Consider the following 17,513-nt stretch of genomic DNA (forward strand, 5'->3'; position numbering starts at 1 on the left):
ATGGAAAACATACCGGATAGCAGCTCTCGAGGACTGGAGTTGGCCACCCCTGCTCTTTTGTAGGTGTGTGTGTGCGTGCGTGTGTGTGTGTGTGTGAGTGACCGGACGTTTCGTCGAAAGACGTTTGGTCGACGGACAGTTCGTCGAACGGACGTTTCGTCGAACGGACGTTTCGTCGAACGGACGTTTCGTCGAACGGACGTTTCGTCGAACGGACGTTTCGTCGAACGGACGTTTCGTCGACGGATTCGCCGCCGGACATTTCGTCGAACGGACGTTTCGTCGTCCCCGGGTTCGCTCGGTCTCAAAATTATAATCATGAGAGAGAGAAAGAGAGCGAGAGAAAGAGACTGAGAGTTTACTGTTGAAAGCGATCAACCAGGTAATCTCTCGCTCTCAAAATTATAATCATGAGAGAGTGTTTGTAATTGCATTGACAATGTAAGAGCATTCGCTCGCCCCGCCCCCGGATTCGCTCATATTGGCGTGTTTACATGAGTGAGTTTGTAATTGCATTGACAATGTAAGAGCATTAATATCTGAATATCTATTACAAACTCACTCTCTCCTATGTACACACACGCCAATACGAGCGAATCCGGGGGCGGGGCGAGCGAATGGTCTTACATTGTCAATGCAATTACAAACTCTCTCATGATTATAATTTTGAGAGCGAGAGATTACCTGGTTGATCGCTTTCAACAGTAAACTCTGTCTCTCTCTCTCTCTCTCTCATGATTATAATTTTGAGAGCTAGCGAACCCGGCGACGACGAAACATCCGTTCGACGAAATGTCCGGCGGCGAATCCGTTAACCAAACGTCCGTTCAACGAAACGTCCGTTCGACAAAACGTCCGTTCGACAAAACATCCGTTCGACGAAACGTCCGTTCGACGAAACGTCCGTTCGACGAAACGTCCGTTCGACGAACTGTCCGTCGACCAAACGTCCGTCGACCAAACGTTCGTCAACCAAACGTCTTTCGACGAAACGACCGGGTACTGTGTGTGTGTACATGGGTGCAAATGCATTTGTCAATGTCAATTCAGTTTCACTTCACTTGGTAACAATCACTTCATAATCCTATGAAGACAATTAAATTATTAATTAATTCATTAGTTCATTTTCTGAACCGCTTATCCTCACAAGGGTTGCAGGAGCCTATCCCAGCTAACTACAGGCACCAGGCAGGGGACACTCTGATTCGGTTGCCAGCCAATTGCAGGGCCCGAGGAGACAGACAACCAATAACCTTCACGCTCATACGCAGGGACAATTTCGAGTGTTCAACCAGCCTACCTTGCATGATTTGGGGATGTGGGAGGAAACCAGAGTGCCTGAAAATCCACGCAAGCTCGGGGAGAACATGCAACTCCACACAGTGAGGACCGACCTAGCATCGAATCCTCGACCCCAGAACTGTGAGGCTGACACAGTAACCACTTGCCCGCTGGGCTGCCACAATTAAATTGGCATTTCTGTATTGAAAGCAATGATGCATAAATAACATGAATAAATTAACATGGATTGACTTTTTAATGATATTAAGGTTAAACAATTTCAAATTTTACAAAAAGGATCAGTGTAAAAAAGTTTGTCTTCAATCAATGATTTTTGGGGTTAGACTTGCAATTAAACTGTAACCCATAAAGGAGTGCGCTCACTTTCTTATTCAACTGTGCGAATAGAAAATGAATTGACTGTTCATGCCTTGAATGTATTTTCTATGAGGTATTTGTGTTGTCGTCATCAGTTTCAGGAGGCTCCTGGGGCCTATACATAAACGTAAGGAGGAAAAGTGCCACGTCATAAGAGCACCAATAAGCTGTGTGTGACGTCACCGCCGACCAATAGCGGCTCTCGACCAAGCCCTCTCGAAGCTCAAAGTCGATGCGTCTTTCCAGTTCCACTAAGAAACAGAAAAACAGAAACCAATGGTTAATTGTTGTACTAAACTCGCGCTAACATACAGCGGAATGACAATTTACAAGTCCGTAACTTACACTTATTTAGGTCTTTTGCCGATTAAACGTAGCTTATGGAGAAGCACCATCAATTTCGTCACACGCAGTTTCTGCGTGTGATGACAAGTAGGCTTTTTTGTGTTGTGGTAATGACGACATGGCCTATGTCCGATTATTATTACATTAACACCTTGAGATACGAGTTTAATGCATTCCAGGACCGAGCTCGTATGTCAATTTACTCGTATCTCAAATCAATTTTTCCCATATAAAATAACTAAACACAAATTAATCCGTTCCCACCCTCTGAAAAACCCCCACCTAAAAATAGGGTATTACAATGGGAAAACATGTTTTAACGCCACGCTCACAAAGTAACTAATACCTAGTATTAGTTAGTATTTAGTGGTTATAATCAGTAATAAAATGTGACATTATTGTATACAGTGCTGTATCGAGTTCTTGCCTTCGAGACAGATGGTAGCGGCTAATGGCTGTGAGTGCGGAGGAGGAGGAGAGGGTCTTGACGGCAACACGCTCGTAACATAACATTCATTTGTTCATTCATTCATCTTCCGTACTGCGCATTTTCGTGAGGGTTGCAGGACATTGCTGGAGCCTGTCCCAGCTGACTTTGGGTGGAAGGCAGACTACACCCTAGACCGGTCACCAGTCAGTCATAGGGCAGACAGAGAGACAGACGACCACTCACTTTCACAATCACACTGCCACTGAGCAACTCAGACTGCCCGCACCAAAGTCAGGCGGAAGAACCACTGCCCCATCAGGTGGGTAACATAACATAAACTTTAAATTTAACTAAATGAACTTAGATTGCTATACACACACTTAAAAATAAGTTTTAATCTTACGTTGGCGAGCCAGCTCAGTCACGCCAATGCTCGTAGATATGTTTACGCGACGGAGATGCGGTGAAAAAGACGATGCTGTTCTCATAAGCAGCCTCTTGCATACTTGGCCACCGCATCCGGATCCATCTCGTATGCTCGTATTTAAAATTTGTCTTGTATCTCAGGGCAAAAATTTCCCCAGAATTTTCCCCGTACCTCAAATTTCTCATATGTTGGGAAACTTGTATGTCAAAGTATTACTGTAAATTGAATGAGAAAACGAATTCAAAATTATAATGTCCTTATAAGGGGAATGTATGAAATCTTAACTGTACAATCTGGCCTGCAGGGATTGTTCTGTGTACTTTAACTTAATTCAAACAAAAATGGAAATGTGTTATCATAAATCAAGTATGCACGGAACATTTTGACAACTGCCTGCCCTTCTAATTTGTTAGGCATATTAGCCCCTGATTAAAAAAAGGTTAAATTAAGTTATCAATGTAACCGTGTTATGTTATTTAGATTCTGATGCCTTAAGTGTATATTATTTTGGTTAGACAGCCAAGGTTATTGATTTTTCAGGTAGCCTTGAAAAAGCAACCAGGTGCATTAATAAGGCGAAATAGCTGTATCCATATCTATTGGATACTTCATAGCACGACGTGCATGGATCTCTGTAAATTTATGACTGCCACATTTATATTTTGAACGTAGAATCAAATCACATGTCCAGGAAAGATAGAAAATACGGTAGGTATTCTCTCGCATATTAGCTGCCTCCGCTTATAACCCGTACCCTTAAAATTGCCTTAAATTCGTTGAATTTTACAATTTCTCTCGTATAAGACGCCCCCTTATTCACAATTTTCACCTCCATATTCATGGTTTTAATAGGTAGTACAAATGTGTTACTTTGAAAGGAAAATCCTAAGAAAAATCACTATTTGTGAAATACAAAAAATAAATCAAAAGGATCGTATGCTGGATTACACCTTTCTAAAGGATGTTGCCTGCACATAGACAAATTAAAAAAGGAAGTCACGTGAGCAGTACAACCAGGAAGTAGTTTGTCATCCCTGGGTAAGATGGTGGCGCCCTGAACGAGCAATGGCAGGCACAAGTAAGTGATTTTTTAAAATGTTTTTTTCTTGAATTTAATTGATAGACATCAAAATAAATTTTGTTAACCGTTTTATCTGTTTATCTTTTCTCTATTTTGAAATAAATGATCATATCGGCCACATTGTCTTGCGTTATGGCATTTCGTCCTTGTCACCTTGCAGTTTTGTGCATCTCAAGTCTGATTTGTGCGCATACAAGCCGTACCCTCGATTCAGTCATTTTTAGCAACAAATAAGGCATATATGCGAGAAAATACGGTAAGTATTAGTCAGTTGGTTTTCCATTTTAGCATAGACCAATGTTTTTTTTCCCCCAAGATGGCGCCGTCAGGCGGCAGCTGGTGCATTGGCTCTGTCCACTCATTTGTTTTTCGATTTTTACAGCCTTCCTATCTTTTTTTATTACATTTTAATATTTCTTAATATATTCCTTATTACTTTACTTTGTACTTTAATGTTTTACAACTTTCTTTGTTCTGTTAGCCTGGCTTCTTTCTGCTACTTCTTTTTTGGAACCGTTCAGCCATGCCTATGCTGTCATACACATGGGATTAGCTGTGTGCCTCAATGCCGCTGGAAATCCGGAGCTGGACAAAAGTGCTAAGAGAAGAAGCGACGCTCCAGACCAACCATTCCATCTATTATTATGGGGAAAGTGAGATCCTTCCCCGATAAGATGGAAGAGCTGTCGGCGCTTACCAGGCCGGAAACGGAGTTGAGGAGTTGTACTCTGCTACTGTTGCTCGTTTTGTGTTTTTGCTGCTTTTCTGTCTTTTTTATTGCATTTTGGTATTTAGTTTTTTACCTAGGTCTACAATGCCTTGTGTCTGTCTTGCTACTGCAACTAAGAAATTTCCCAAATACAGGATGAAATAAAGTTCTAACCTAACCTTTAATATGCGCATTTCATGTATCCCATAATGCAAAGACTCCATTTAAGAGCCACTCAAATTGAAACCTATTTTAAGGGATGCCCCCTCACTTATTGGAACAGTAGGTACCGTATTTTCTCGCATATACGCTGTATTTGTTGCTAAAAAAAGATGACTGAATCAAGGGTACGACTTACAGGCACACAATTTAGACTTGAAATGCACGAAACTGCAAGGTGACAAAGACGAAACGCCATAACGCTAGACAATGCGGCCGATACGGTCATTTATTTCAAAATAGAGAATAAATACACAGATAAAATGCTAAACAAATTTATTTTGACGGCTATGAAAAAACATATCTTGGATAAAACGTGAAGAAACTCATACTTGTGCCTGCCATTGCACCATCCTACCGTAAATAAACCTGGCCAAACGCGAGTAGCCTTGATACATGTGGGCTGACGCTCTTATCCGAAAATAGTGTGGCTAATTGACAGTTGGACGGCGCCGAGGACCAAAGTGGAAATTTAATTTCTCGGCCAGTAGTCCGGTGGCGCATGCTGGCCGTGATGGCCGGCGATCCGGCAGTGCATGCTGTCTGCAAGCGAGTTTTGCCCCGTGACCCGGACCCAGCCAGAACAGGCAGCAACACGTTTTTTGGAAGCGGATGCCTTTTAATTCAAAGATTAAGTGAACGTGCGCATCGTCATCATCATGTGTGGGAATGCTGCTGCCTGGCTTCATGGTAAAGCCAGCTTTTATCTAGTTCGACCATCCTCATGGTTTAAAAAACAAGAACAAAGCCTATGTTATGACGGATTCAATTACAACAGACAATAGTGTTTTTAAGTCATTTTGTTACCTGATATTTTAAGTCAGGCCAGTACAGTAATCCCACAAATATCGCGAACAATGGACACATGGCCACAAGAAGACAAAGGACTTTGACTAAAACTCTTATTTACCAGTTTGCTTAATGTACTTGTAATTATTTGCACAGAAAATGAAGGGAAAATGAATTGTCATTAGGTGACTAACTTGAAATGAAATTGGAGTTATTGTGGCCGCTGACCAAAAATTTGTTCGATTCTCCTACCATAGGAAGATTGAAAGATTTTGGACTTACAAGAGGCATGGTCCATGATGACTGAAGTAGACTGTGATAGTGAATGCTCTATTTCCCTCCGCTCTTCTTCAACTTGTTTCTCCGTGTCATCACTTTCAGTAAGTATTGCTTTCTCTCCCGCTGCATTCTCTACTTCTGTGGTCAAACCCTCAAATTCTGAGGTCTCGTCAACTCCAATCATCTGGCCACTGGATCTAGAAAAGCGCGAAAACAGGATTCCCCCGATTCCCTTTCCTATACTTGCAGCACCTGAAGGACAAAATGATCACACATTAAAAATGAATGTTGTTAAGTAAAAATGTTTTGCCATTGACAGCAATAGATGTCAATATGATCTGAGTGTTATATGTATATGGCAGAATTTATGGAATTACCCGTCTCAGAGCATGTTCACTTGTTTGAAGTTAAAAAAAAGGCAATTGATGACAATGAAATTGGAGTTATTGTGGCCTGCTTCCCTGCGTTTGGGTCCTGACCCAAAATTAAAGTCATTTAAAATAGTAACTTTTTGGGCTTTTTGAAACACACCAAAAATAAATTAATAAAAAAATTGTGTTAATCACTGATCACCCCACAATCAGTTTTTCAGATTAAGCAGAGGGGGGAAATAAGGAAATACTAACTTCATTCATCTTCCGTACTCGGCATCTTTGCAAGGGTTATCCCTTTCCCAGCTGATTTTTGAGTGAAAGGCAGACGACGCTCTAGGATAGAGACAGACAACCATTCGAACTGAGTCATACCGCCACTAAGCAGGAATCGATGGTACGCTTGCCCGCAACGAAGTCAGGCGAGTGAATCATTTGACCAGGGGTGGCGAACACATGGCTCTTGAGTCGCATGCAGCTCCCGGCCAAAATAAATGCGGCTCTTTGCCACAGCAACCTCCAGGGTAGTTGATTTGTTAACTATAAGTTGAATTTGATGTGTGTGTTGAGTGTTGACACTTATCTTGAAATGAACACATTGTTGTTTTGTAAGGGGAAGAAAGTGCTATGGTGAATAATATGGTTTTAATTGAGTGTTTTTGTGAGTGTGTCTGTCTGTTTTGGTAGCTCACTGTGTGGTGTGGCTCATTGACTCTCACTGTTTAAATAGTTTTCTCTCTGTGTCTCTCACTTGTTCGCGACCCCTGCACTAGACCACCAAGAGGAAAATATGATAATTGCCAAAACTCACACATGAATCAGATTTCATCAGGTCATTAATCTGCCCCAAAAAAAATAATGATCACACATACTAAATGAACTCACTTACACACAGACGATCAAACTTAAGCGTGCAAATGACTTCTGCTAACCCCTCCCTTCAGTGTTTGACGCCATGTTTGAGAGGTCTCCTTGAAATAAAATAAATTGGAATGAACGGGAGCGCTGGGGCAGAACTCGGCATTCTCATCACAACACAAGAGTGTACGGCGAACCTGGCAGAGGGGATTATCACAGTTCCTAAAAAAAGGTAGATGATTAAGCCGTGTCAATTTTTTTTTTCACAGTTGACTATGATGACTAAAATTTAAACCAAGTACAAAATATATAGGGAATAAACAGTAAGGTTACAAAACCGAAATTAATGTCCCACTGTTATGATTTTTTACACACTGATGAAATTTCCGTTAAATTACTAATTAAATTATGCAAGAAAGGTAGTGGTTCATCTCTGTAGTTGAAACTGATGACGCATCAAAGGAAATGATTCCGGCAGTGGGCATATGACACATTGGATAACAGTAGTCAGGGCCTGTTGGCTTTATCATGCGACAAGAGTCGAGAGAGACAGAGTTATATGCATATGTAAATACTAATGTATTAAAATCTAAATACTATCATCTATATCAGGGGTAGGGAACCTATGGCTCGGGAGCCATATGTGGCTCTTCTGATGGGTGCATGTGGCTCTTCACTAACCTGTGAGGTAAAATATGTTTTTAAACCGCTGGTGACAGAGCCGAGTCCCGAATGCACCAATAGGAGCGTCACGTCGGCACTATGGCACTGACACTACCTTTAACTTTAATCATCTTTTTTTAAATTATATTTTTATTAGACTTTTCTGCATGTATATTTTCATTGGTTGGCAACTGCGCAACAGTGCTGTCAAAATAATTCATTTAGTACTTTAAAAGTTGTAAAATGACCCCAAAAAAGTCACATCTCATTTTCACATTTTTACACTAAAATTCTGAGTATGGCTCTCAAAGAAATAAAATTTGAAAATAGGAATTGTTTATGGCTCTCTGTGTCAAAAAGGTTCCCGACCCCTGATCTATATACAGCTGTAGCTCTGCTTAAGGATGCCTGGATCACCGTCGCTCCTCCAGATGGCCACACGGCTGCTTCCTCGTGGGCCGGATCGGACGACTGCCGGACCAGCCACCCGTCGCTTCCTCGTGGACCGGATCGGATAAGCATCAGACCGGCCAGCCCCCCACTTCTTCGTGGGCCGGATCGAATGACCCTGGTGTATCTCCTGCTTGCTGTCTGTTGTGTGACCCAGGTGTTTCTGATTCCCTCGTTTCCTGCTTCCCTGCGTTTGGGTCCTACCACACTTCACGATCCGTGAAACCCAACACTTTCTTCTTCAAGATCGTAGCGATGATAGGTGGGTTACGGCCGTATTGCCTTGCAATGTCAGTCATAAATGGATAACAGGGCCTGCTTCTTCATTTCATTCACACCAGTAATTTTAAATAAAGAAAAAAGTCGCTTTAACCACACTTAGGGAAACATGGAGAGTTGTTGTTGGGAGACAGCCAACTGGGGGACAGCGGAGTGTAAGTAGGTTGTATACCTGGGAAATAAAACGATAACGGTAATTATCGTCATTTTTTTTGTGAGCCACCTGATGGTGTAGTGGTTCATTCGTCTGACTTCGTTAGGTCAGGTTGGGTTCAATTCCTGCTGGTGGCGAAATTATTTTGTGTCTTTTGTATCTCTGTGTGCCCTACGGCTGACTGGCAACCGGTCTAGGGTGTAATCTGCTTTTTGCCCGAAGTCATCTTTGATAGGCTCTGACAACCCTTACAAGTATGCACGGAACTGAATAAGTTTTGTTAACAGAAATAATAAAAACTTTTGATACAAGTCGATAAATATAAGGAGGAGAAAAAGATGGTAAGGAACAGCTAATCATTTAGCAGGTATAACGATTTCATGGGAGTTTGCGTGTTCTCCCCGGGCCTGCGTGGGTTTTCTCTGGGTACTCTGGTTTCCTCCCACATTCCAAAGACATGCATGGTAGGCTGGTTGGACACTCTAAATTGCCCCTAGGTATGAGTGTGAGCATGAATGGTTGTTTTTCTCCTACTTGTGCCCTGGAATTGGCTAGCCACCAATTCAGGGTGTCCCCCGCCTCTGAATCAGCTGGGATAGGCTCCAATACCCCCAGTGACCCTAGTGAGAATAAAGCAGTTCAGAAAACGAGATCAAATGAGAACGATTGCACGGCACACACAGAGCATGGATGCAAAAGGACTATAACACAGCCAAAATGAGCGACATTGAGATGCAGGACATCACCGGGCCTACCCACTAAAACAGAGGTTGGCAATCCGGTCCTCGAGAGCCGCTGTGGGTGAAGGATTTTTCCAACCGATCCAACACACAGTTTAACCAATTAGATTTCTGTTGAAACAAGAAGCACTTGGCTGAAGGCCACTGATTGTATATGTAACATTCCAGATTGGTGGTAAGGTTTTCTCTTATGGGTTGGAACGAAAACCTGTACCCGCTGCGGCCCTTTGTGGAATTAAGCCTGCAGGTACACGTTCAAGACATCAGAGCTAGAGCCTATCCCATTTGATTTCGGGCAAAAGTCCCACTACATCCTAGACTGGTCGCCAATCAGCCGTAGGGCACACAGAGAGACAGACAACCATTAGCACTCACATTTATACTGACCCCAGGAAGAAATCGATCCCCGCTTGCCTGCACCAGGTGGCCCCAAGTCATTATTCAGTAATGAAATGCAATCTACATTGAGCAAGGTGACGAAGCTTTTTTTAGTGCTGTGAAATGAGATTTATGACAAATATTGCGTGAAGAAGGCATGGAAACTTCCCTAGACATTGATAGTATGAAAGGAGTCAGAGAAAGGCACTGGGACGATGGCTCCTGGTACATGTCCAATAAATCCTAAAGTTCATGTTGATAATTCTAGTACATTTCTTTCCCATCACTTGACAATGTTTGGGTGTATTTTAAAGCCAGAAAGTTGCCATAGCTTTTTTCATACTATACATACAATTATAAAACTGATGATTCCATAATTCTTGTCAGTGTGTATGAAATAATTATGCTGCCTTAACCTTTGTGGTGCTTACCCATGATGCTAGCCTTGCCCAGGTTGGTGATGGACTCGCCATAGTGTCTTCGGGCCTGGGGTGGGGAGGTACAGGGACTGGGAAGGTTTTCTGTGTCCGATGTAGCTATAGACTCTTTGGAGAGGTTAAGCACCGTGGGGCGGATTTGATCATATGGAATGGGGCTGGTCGTGTTGTACCTGTAACATGAGAACCACACTGGTAGGGTTAAAGTAATGTTACAAATAATGATTTTGAGAACCTGTCTTTAAAAAACAGATAAAAAAAACACTGAATAAAATTAAATTCAATCTGGCCTGCAGTTCTTTCAATCTTTTTCTAGGTTCTTTTGTGACAGCACAAAAGGAGCTAAGTGGAAAATTAATTTCCCCCAAAACGATGGCGGCAAGAAAAATGAAGAACGTGGTCTTAGTACTTTGAGAAATAGGCAAGAAATGTTCAATATGGCTCACAGTTTGAAATAAAGTGTCCCTGAGATTGATGACAACATGGTCATAGCCATCGAAGATGGCAGTCGTATTGACGGTGTCATGTCCTTGTACAAATTGGTACAAAAAAAAAAACAGCAGTCACGACTCCCCATCACCATGTTCCTTGTGTGCTAAAAACCTCCCGCACAAGCTCCTCCTGCTGACCAGATTACACCTCTCGAATCTGACGAATATAACAGACTTGAAATAAAGCTCTCAATAATCTGCGCACTAAATCATAATCATCTTCACCTCACCTTAATCATACTGCACAGGTCTCTCAATTGTCATTTTTTGGATTAAGATTAAACAGAGAAGAGCTATTGTTAGAGGTGAGTAGAGTACTTAAACTATTTAGGCATTTATATAATTGTGTAAGGTTTAACATCATTATTGTATGGACTCGTACGTATGGTATAAATAATAGGGGTGATCCTACTTCATGTTTTCGTCTACATTATCTGACAAATTCGAGGGAATACTTATCTCAACATTAGTACAACCAAAATCTTTACAATATCTAAACAAATAAATAATACAATATACCTACCCCAATAAAGAAGCCATTCATTCATTCATCTTCCATACCACCTCGAAAGGGTTACGGGGGTTGCAGGAGACTAACCCAACTGTCTTTGGGTGAAAGGCAGACTACACCTAGACTGGTCGCCAGTCAGTCATAGGGCACACACAGAGACAGACAACCAATCACACTACCACCTAGTGGGAATCGAACCCAGACTGCTCGCACAAGTCAGGCGGAAGAACCACTGCATCATCGGGTGCCATAATGAACCCACAACTTCAAAGTATGTTTGGCAGAGTGAGAAAAATTCAAGAAACAACTCCGTGAAGAATCAGGAACTTATTGCCTGAGAGACAAGGAGGGTCATATATTAACGCACTAATTACTCTTTGACGTGACGGCTCCTCTGCGAACAACTCCAGCAAGGCACTTTAAAAAGAAAAAATATCGGATAAAGGAAGTGTAATGTACCATTGCTAGTGTGCAGGGACGTGATGCATTCGCAGGGCCAAGGGGTGATGGGGACTATGCCCACGACTGCCTACAAAGTCCAGATATGGCATTCAAGAACCACTCTTTTAAACCCTCCTATTTCAAAGTTTCTACATGTACTCCACTTGATCTTTCGTAAGTTAGACAGCTTTTTGTATATTTGCATTTAAAAGTGTTTCTTACCCTGAAAATTTCGTACATAGAAGCATTCAAAACTCGAGGTACCACTGTGTCTACATAACACTCACCTGCTCTACCACTACTGAAACAGTTTACACCTCCCGCACCTCCATTTTGCATTGATCCAGCTACAGTTTCCGCTGGACGTTTTGAAATCGAGGACATTGTAAATATTTTAAATATTTAAAACTTTGACAATGGAACTTGGAAAGCCTGGCAGAGACTTGAACTCTGGGATTGTACCAGAACACACATTATGGAAATAGATGGGTATTCTTGATTTTCCAGTGTTCCCTAGGGAACCACCTGCCATTGTTCCCGTTGTTCCGTTTGGCACCTCCTATGGTCCCGGCAGCGCGGGTAGTATCTTCAGTGCCTAGTTGACTGAGAGGGTTTTGATCTGGAGGAATGCTTGTGGGTACCCACGCAGGAAATACTGGACCCTTCCTTTCACTGGGACCACCCTGATAAGCCTAGGGGGACGGTGGGATCCGTTCGTTGAGGGTGTGTTCTGTCATGGCCAAGGCGATGCTGTGGTACTATCTCTGGACTACTCTTCCATTGTCCAGCAATGAGTCCATTGCCATCAGCTGTGCTTCCACACTCACATGCTGTTAATTTCTCGTCAACCCAGATCCTATATATACTCTCCTGCAACCACCACCCCTTGCCAGGTTGTCCTGAGTCACTGCTGTCTTTCCAGCCTGTTACCACCTTACTGTATACCTGCCTGCCTTTTTGGATTTGGCCGCCTGCCCTCTTATCGCCTGGTTTGTGGCCCCCGCCTGCTTCCTGGATTCTGCCTTTTCGCCTGCCCAGTTCTGAATTGTCTGCTTCTCTTGGACTGACACTCGGTTTCAGAAAAATAAAGCTTCTGAAAATGTACATGCTGTGGTATGAGCTGGTCAAATAATATTCTGAAATCCTATTCAACAAATCGAAATTTTTCTCGTATCTAGAGATAATTATTTGCTCAAAATTTTACTCGTATCTCGAAATGCTCGTATGTCGGGGTGCTCGTATGTCGAGGTACCACTGTATTTAGCAGGAATCTCCTTATCATCCCCTGGTCTATGAATTAATATTAGCAGTGTTAACCGCTAAAACACCTCGGGCCACAAATATAACAGCATTCCAACTTGACTTACCAGTGGATTTGAACAGGCGCAATGTTACTGTAGTGCTTTAAGATAAGAGGTTCCAATCTGTACGCCTAAAAATGCAGAGAGAAAAAAAAAAGACTTAGACTAAAAAGAATGTTCATGTTACCACACATTTTACAATCTTATTGCGGAACACACAAGTTGGATATAAACAGTTCTGTGAAGAGTAGTGACTTCTAATTTATTTGTATTACAATATGTCATGTTTCTCATTCTACAAATCTTAACAAAGTATGGTCATTGGCCACATCCAGCCCATCCATTGTATCTGACTGGCCCTTGCAAAGTCTTAATGAAATAATTGAACCCAGAGCTTTTATTTTGGTATGCATGTGTGGGTGGCACACGAATGTAAAACAGCCCCTTACAATGACCATTGTCTTTGAAAATGTAAACAAAAACCTGAATCAAGTATATATGTGGATTAAACTTTCATTTTTACCCATGGGTGGGATAGGGGCATTCCTTAAGCCATTCTCCTGACAAGCATAGTAAAAATGTGTTTGCAAACTCATCTATGTTAAAATTGAAAAGAGTTTTACTCTATAAGATTAAGAATAGAGTAGTAAAATCTCCATCAAGCAAACTTTGGTACCGGCGAACAATTCGACAGCTGCCCTGAACACAGAACCCTAATCAGTACACTATAATGAACTCACCACAGGGTCAGTGGGATGAAATATGTTGAAGAGGCGCTTGCAGGTGGAGGTAGGGAGGATATGGTCCTGCATGACATTGCTTCCTGGACGGATGCCTCGTAATGCCAAGAATACTGCAAGGGGGGAGCCCATGCAGAAGAAATTCTCCACCTGATAAATGAAGGAAACAATATTGCACAAAAACACTCCATAAGCTATCCAATGCCGATTTCCATCCTACTATGCAAATCAAACTGAATCCCTGTTTTAAAAAAACTATTGAATAACAATGTATAGCCAGCCACTCAAAACTGAGCACAGTGAATTGTGGAGGGAGGTGGAATGTGCGTTGTATAGTACACAAGACATATTGAAGCCTTTTTTCTTTGTTATATTCAGTATTCTGTTTGTGCAAAAGTACAGACGCTCCCCTACTTACGAACATACGACTTACGAACAACGGTACATACGAAAATGTCTGCAAATTGCGTTTATGTCGAAAAATTTTCGTAAGTTCGATTTTGTATTTTTTTCCGAGTAGTGCTTCTTTCCGCCGGTAATACCGACGCCTGGCACTGTGAGCGCTCAGCTCACCCCGCATCTACCTTCCTCTGCCCAGTTCGTTGCAGTGCGTAAGTTGCGTAAATTGCGTAAGTGCGTGACGTATCTCCAGTGCGCAAAGAACCTTTTTCATTTTTATCATGAAATATCTCGTGCAGCCATTATTCAATATGGTTTGTGAAAAGCGAAAGGCTTCTAGTGAGGGAGGTGCAAGGAAGAGGCAAGCCATTTCATCTGAAACGAGTGGCAATAATAACGAAGCTTGATGCGCGTCAGAAAGTGGTGAGTGTTGCACGGGCATATAACTTGAATCGTTCGACCGTCAGTACCATTTATAAACAGAAAGATCGAGCAGCAGGACCCAAATATTGAACGTTGCACAAAGTTTGCAAATCAATTGAATGATGCCATACAGTACTACCGCATCATTTATGATGAAAAAAAGAAGAAAACTGTGCAATCGTCGTTAGATCGCTTCTTTCGGCCAGTTTCTAATACATAAATCTCTCTCTCTCTCTATACAGTACTGTACATATTCTCTCCATTTTATTAAATGTTTTTTAGTACAAACCAATACGTGTTACTTATACAAGCCTTAAACATACAAATGCACTTATATAAACCTTCAATATACTTATATAGGCCTTAAACATAAATTATAATACAAAATATAGCACTGAATCAACTTACAAACAAATTCAACTTATGAACAATCGCTCGGAACCTAACTCGTTCGTAAGTAGGGGAGCGTCTGTACACTGGTGAAGTATAGTTTGCCTAATATGGATCTTAGCTATTTCAATTAGAGTCGTCCTGACTGGTGGAAGTTATCTGCGATATACAGTTGTGGTCAAAAGTTTACATACACTTGTGAAGAACATAATGTAATGGCTCTCTTGAGTTTCCAGTTATTTCTACAACTCTGATTTTTCTCTGATAGTGATTGGAACAGATACTTCTTTGTCACAAAAAACATTCATGAAGTTTGGTTCTTTTTATGACTTTATTATGGGTGAACAGAAAAAAGTGATCAAATCTGCTGGGTCAAAAATATACATACAGCAGCGCTAATATTTGGTAACATGTCCCTTGGCCATTTTCACTTCAATTAGGCACTTTTGGTAGCCATCCACAAGCTTCTGGCAAACTTCTGGTTGAATCTTTGACCACTCCTCTTGACAGAATTGGTGCAGTTCAGTTAAATTTGATGGCTTTCTGACATGGACTTGTTTCTTCAGCATTGTTCACAAGTTCTCAATGGGGTTTTAAGTCAGGCCATTCGAAAACCTTAAATCTGGCCGGATTTAGCCATTCCATTACCACTTTAATGTGTGTTTGGGGTCATTGTCCTGTTGGAACACCCAACTGCGCCCAAGACCCAATCTTCAGGCTGATGACTTGAGGTTATCTTGAAGAATTTGAAGGTAATCCTCCTTCTTCATTACCCCATTTACTCTCTGTAAAGCACCAGTTCCATTGGAAGCGAAACAGCCCCACAGCATAATATAGCACCACCCTGCTTGACGGTAGGCATGGTGTACTTGGGGTTAAAGGCCTCACCTTTTCTCCTCCAAACATATTGCTGGGCATTGTGGCCAAACAGCTTGATTTTTGTTTCGTCTGACCACAGAACTTTCCCCCAGAAGGTCTTATCTTTGTCCATGTGATCAGCAGCAAACTTCAGTCGAGCCTTTTTTTTCCAAGATGGCGCCGTCACGCGGAAGCCAGTGGCAGTAGCTCTGTCCAATCTTATGTTTTTCGTGTTTTACAGCGATTCTATCTTTTTTTAATTACATTTTAATATTTCTTAATACATTCCTTTTTACTTTACTTTGTACTTTATGCTTTTTACTTTAATGTTTTTACAACTTTCTTTGTTCTGTTAGCCTGGCTTCTTTCTGCTACTTCTTTTTTGGAACCATTCAGCCATGGCTACGCTGTCATACACATGGGACAACTGTTACAACACGCAGCAGAAGGAGCAACACCTCAATTACCGCTGGAAATTCGGAGCTGGACAAAAGTGCCGGGAGAAGCAAGGCTTCTGACCAACCATTCCATCATGGGATGGGATGGAGGAGCTGTCGGCACTTGCCAGGCCGGAAGCGGAGTCGAGGAGTTCTGCCCTGCTGCTGTTTTCTTCAGCTCCAGACTGCTGAGGAGCTGTGCAGATAAACTTGGAAGAGTGACTCTGCATATTCTCTACCTCGGTCCCAGTCTGCAGAGGTTCCCCATCTTGTGGAAGACTTCCTGTGTGAGGTTCCAGTTTTGTCCAACTTTTTGTCTTTTTGAGTCTGTATCCGTTTTAGCTACCGCAACCAAGATGGCGCCGTTCAAGTGGCAGCCGGTGCCGGTAGCTCCGCCCACTCTTGCTTGTTTTGTGTTTTTGCTGCTTTTCTGTTTCAATGATTTGATTTGGTGATTCTCAATGATCCCATTTAATTTGATTTGCTTTGTACTTTGTGCTTTTGCTTTGTTGTTCTGTCTAATCACCCTCTTGCTACTGCCACAATGAAATTTCCCGAATACGGGATGAATAAAGTTATCCAATCCAATCCTTAAGGTGCCGCTTTTGGAGCAAGGGCTTCCATCTTGCACGGCAGCCTCTCAGTCCATGAAGATGCAAAACATGCTGGACTGTGGACTTTGACACCTGTGTTCCAGCAGCTTCTAATTCTTGGCAAATCTTCTTTTTGGTGATTCTCGGTTGAATCTTCACCCTCCTGACCAATTTTCTCTCAGTAGCAGGTTGCGTTTTCTTCCTGATCGTGGCGGTGACAAAACAGTGCCATGCACTTTATACTTACAAACAATTGTTTGCACTCTTGTCTTGGGACCTGCAGCTGCTTTGAAATGGCTCCAAGTGACTTTCCTGACTTGTTCAAGTCAAGGATTCACTTTTTCAGATCCATGCTGAGCTCCTTTGACTTTCCCATTGTAGCGTTTGTGGGCGTTTGCATCCAATGAGCCCTATTTAAATCGCCTCAGAGAAGTCACCAGCTGTAGTCACTCAATCACTCACAAGAAGTTAAGAGGCCATGCTGTGAAGCTCATTTTACTGACACAACTTTCTAAGTCACCAAAATTGCTAATTCGTGTTGCTGTATGTATATTTTTGACCCAATAGATTTGATCACTTTTTCTGTTGTTCTTCACAAGTGTATGTAAACTTTTGACCACAACTGTAAATGTATCAAGTATGCACAAAATACCGTCGGAAA

General features: G+C 42.0%; 1 protein-coding gene across 2 annotated transcripts in view; it reads right to left on the bottom strand.

Moving 5' to 3' along the window:
- Nucleotides 1–975: 975 nt before the first annotated feature.
- The window catches only part of ddhd1b (DDHD domain containing 1b), a 53,886-nt gene continuing 37,348 nt past the window's right edge, over nt 976–17,513 (bottom strand). The window contains exons 9-13 of one of the 2 annotated variants that reach the window (XM_077587907.1): nt 13,753–13,902; nt 13,079–13,143; nt 10,263–10,441; nt 5,942–6,190; nt 976–1,910 (exon numbers count right to left, since the gene is read on the bottom strand). In XM_077587907.1, coding sequence (XP_077444033.1) covers nt 1,726–1,910; nt 5,942–6,190; nt 10,263–10,441; nt 13,079–13,143; nt 13,753–13,902 — 828 coding nt within the window. In that variant the 3' untranslated portion in view covers nt 976–1,725. The other variant, XM_077587908.1, reaches the window with a different exon arrangement.

Source organism: Stigmatopora argus, chromosome 19, assembly GCF_051989625.1.
Source record: "Stigmatopora argus isolate UIUO_Sarg chromosome 19, RoL_Sarg_1.0, whole genome shotgun sequence".
NCBI classification, from domain to species: Eukaryota; Metazoa; Chordata; class Actinopteri; order Syngnathiformes; family Syngnathidae; genus Stigmatopora; species Stigmatopora argus.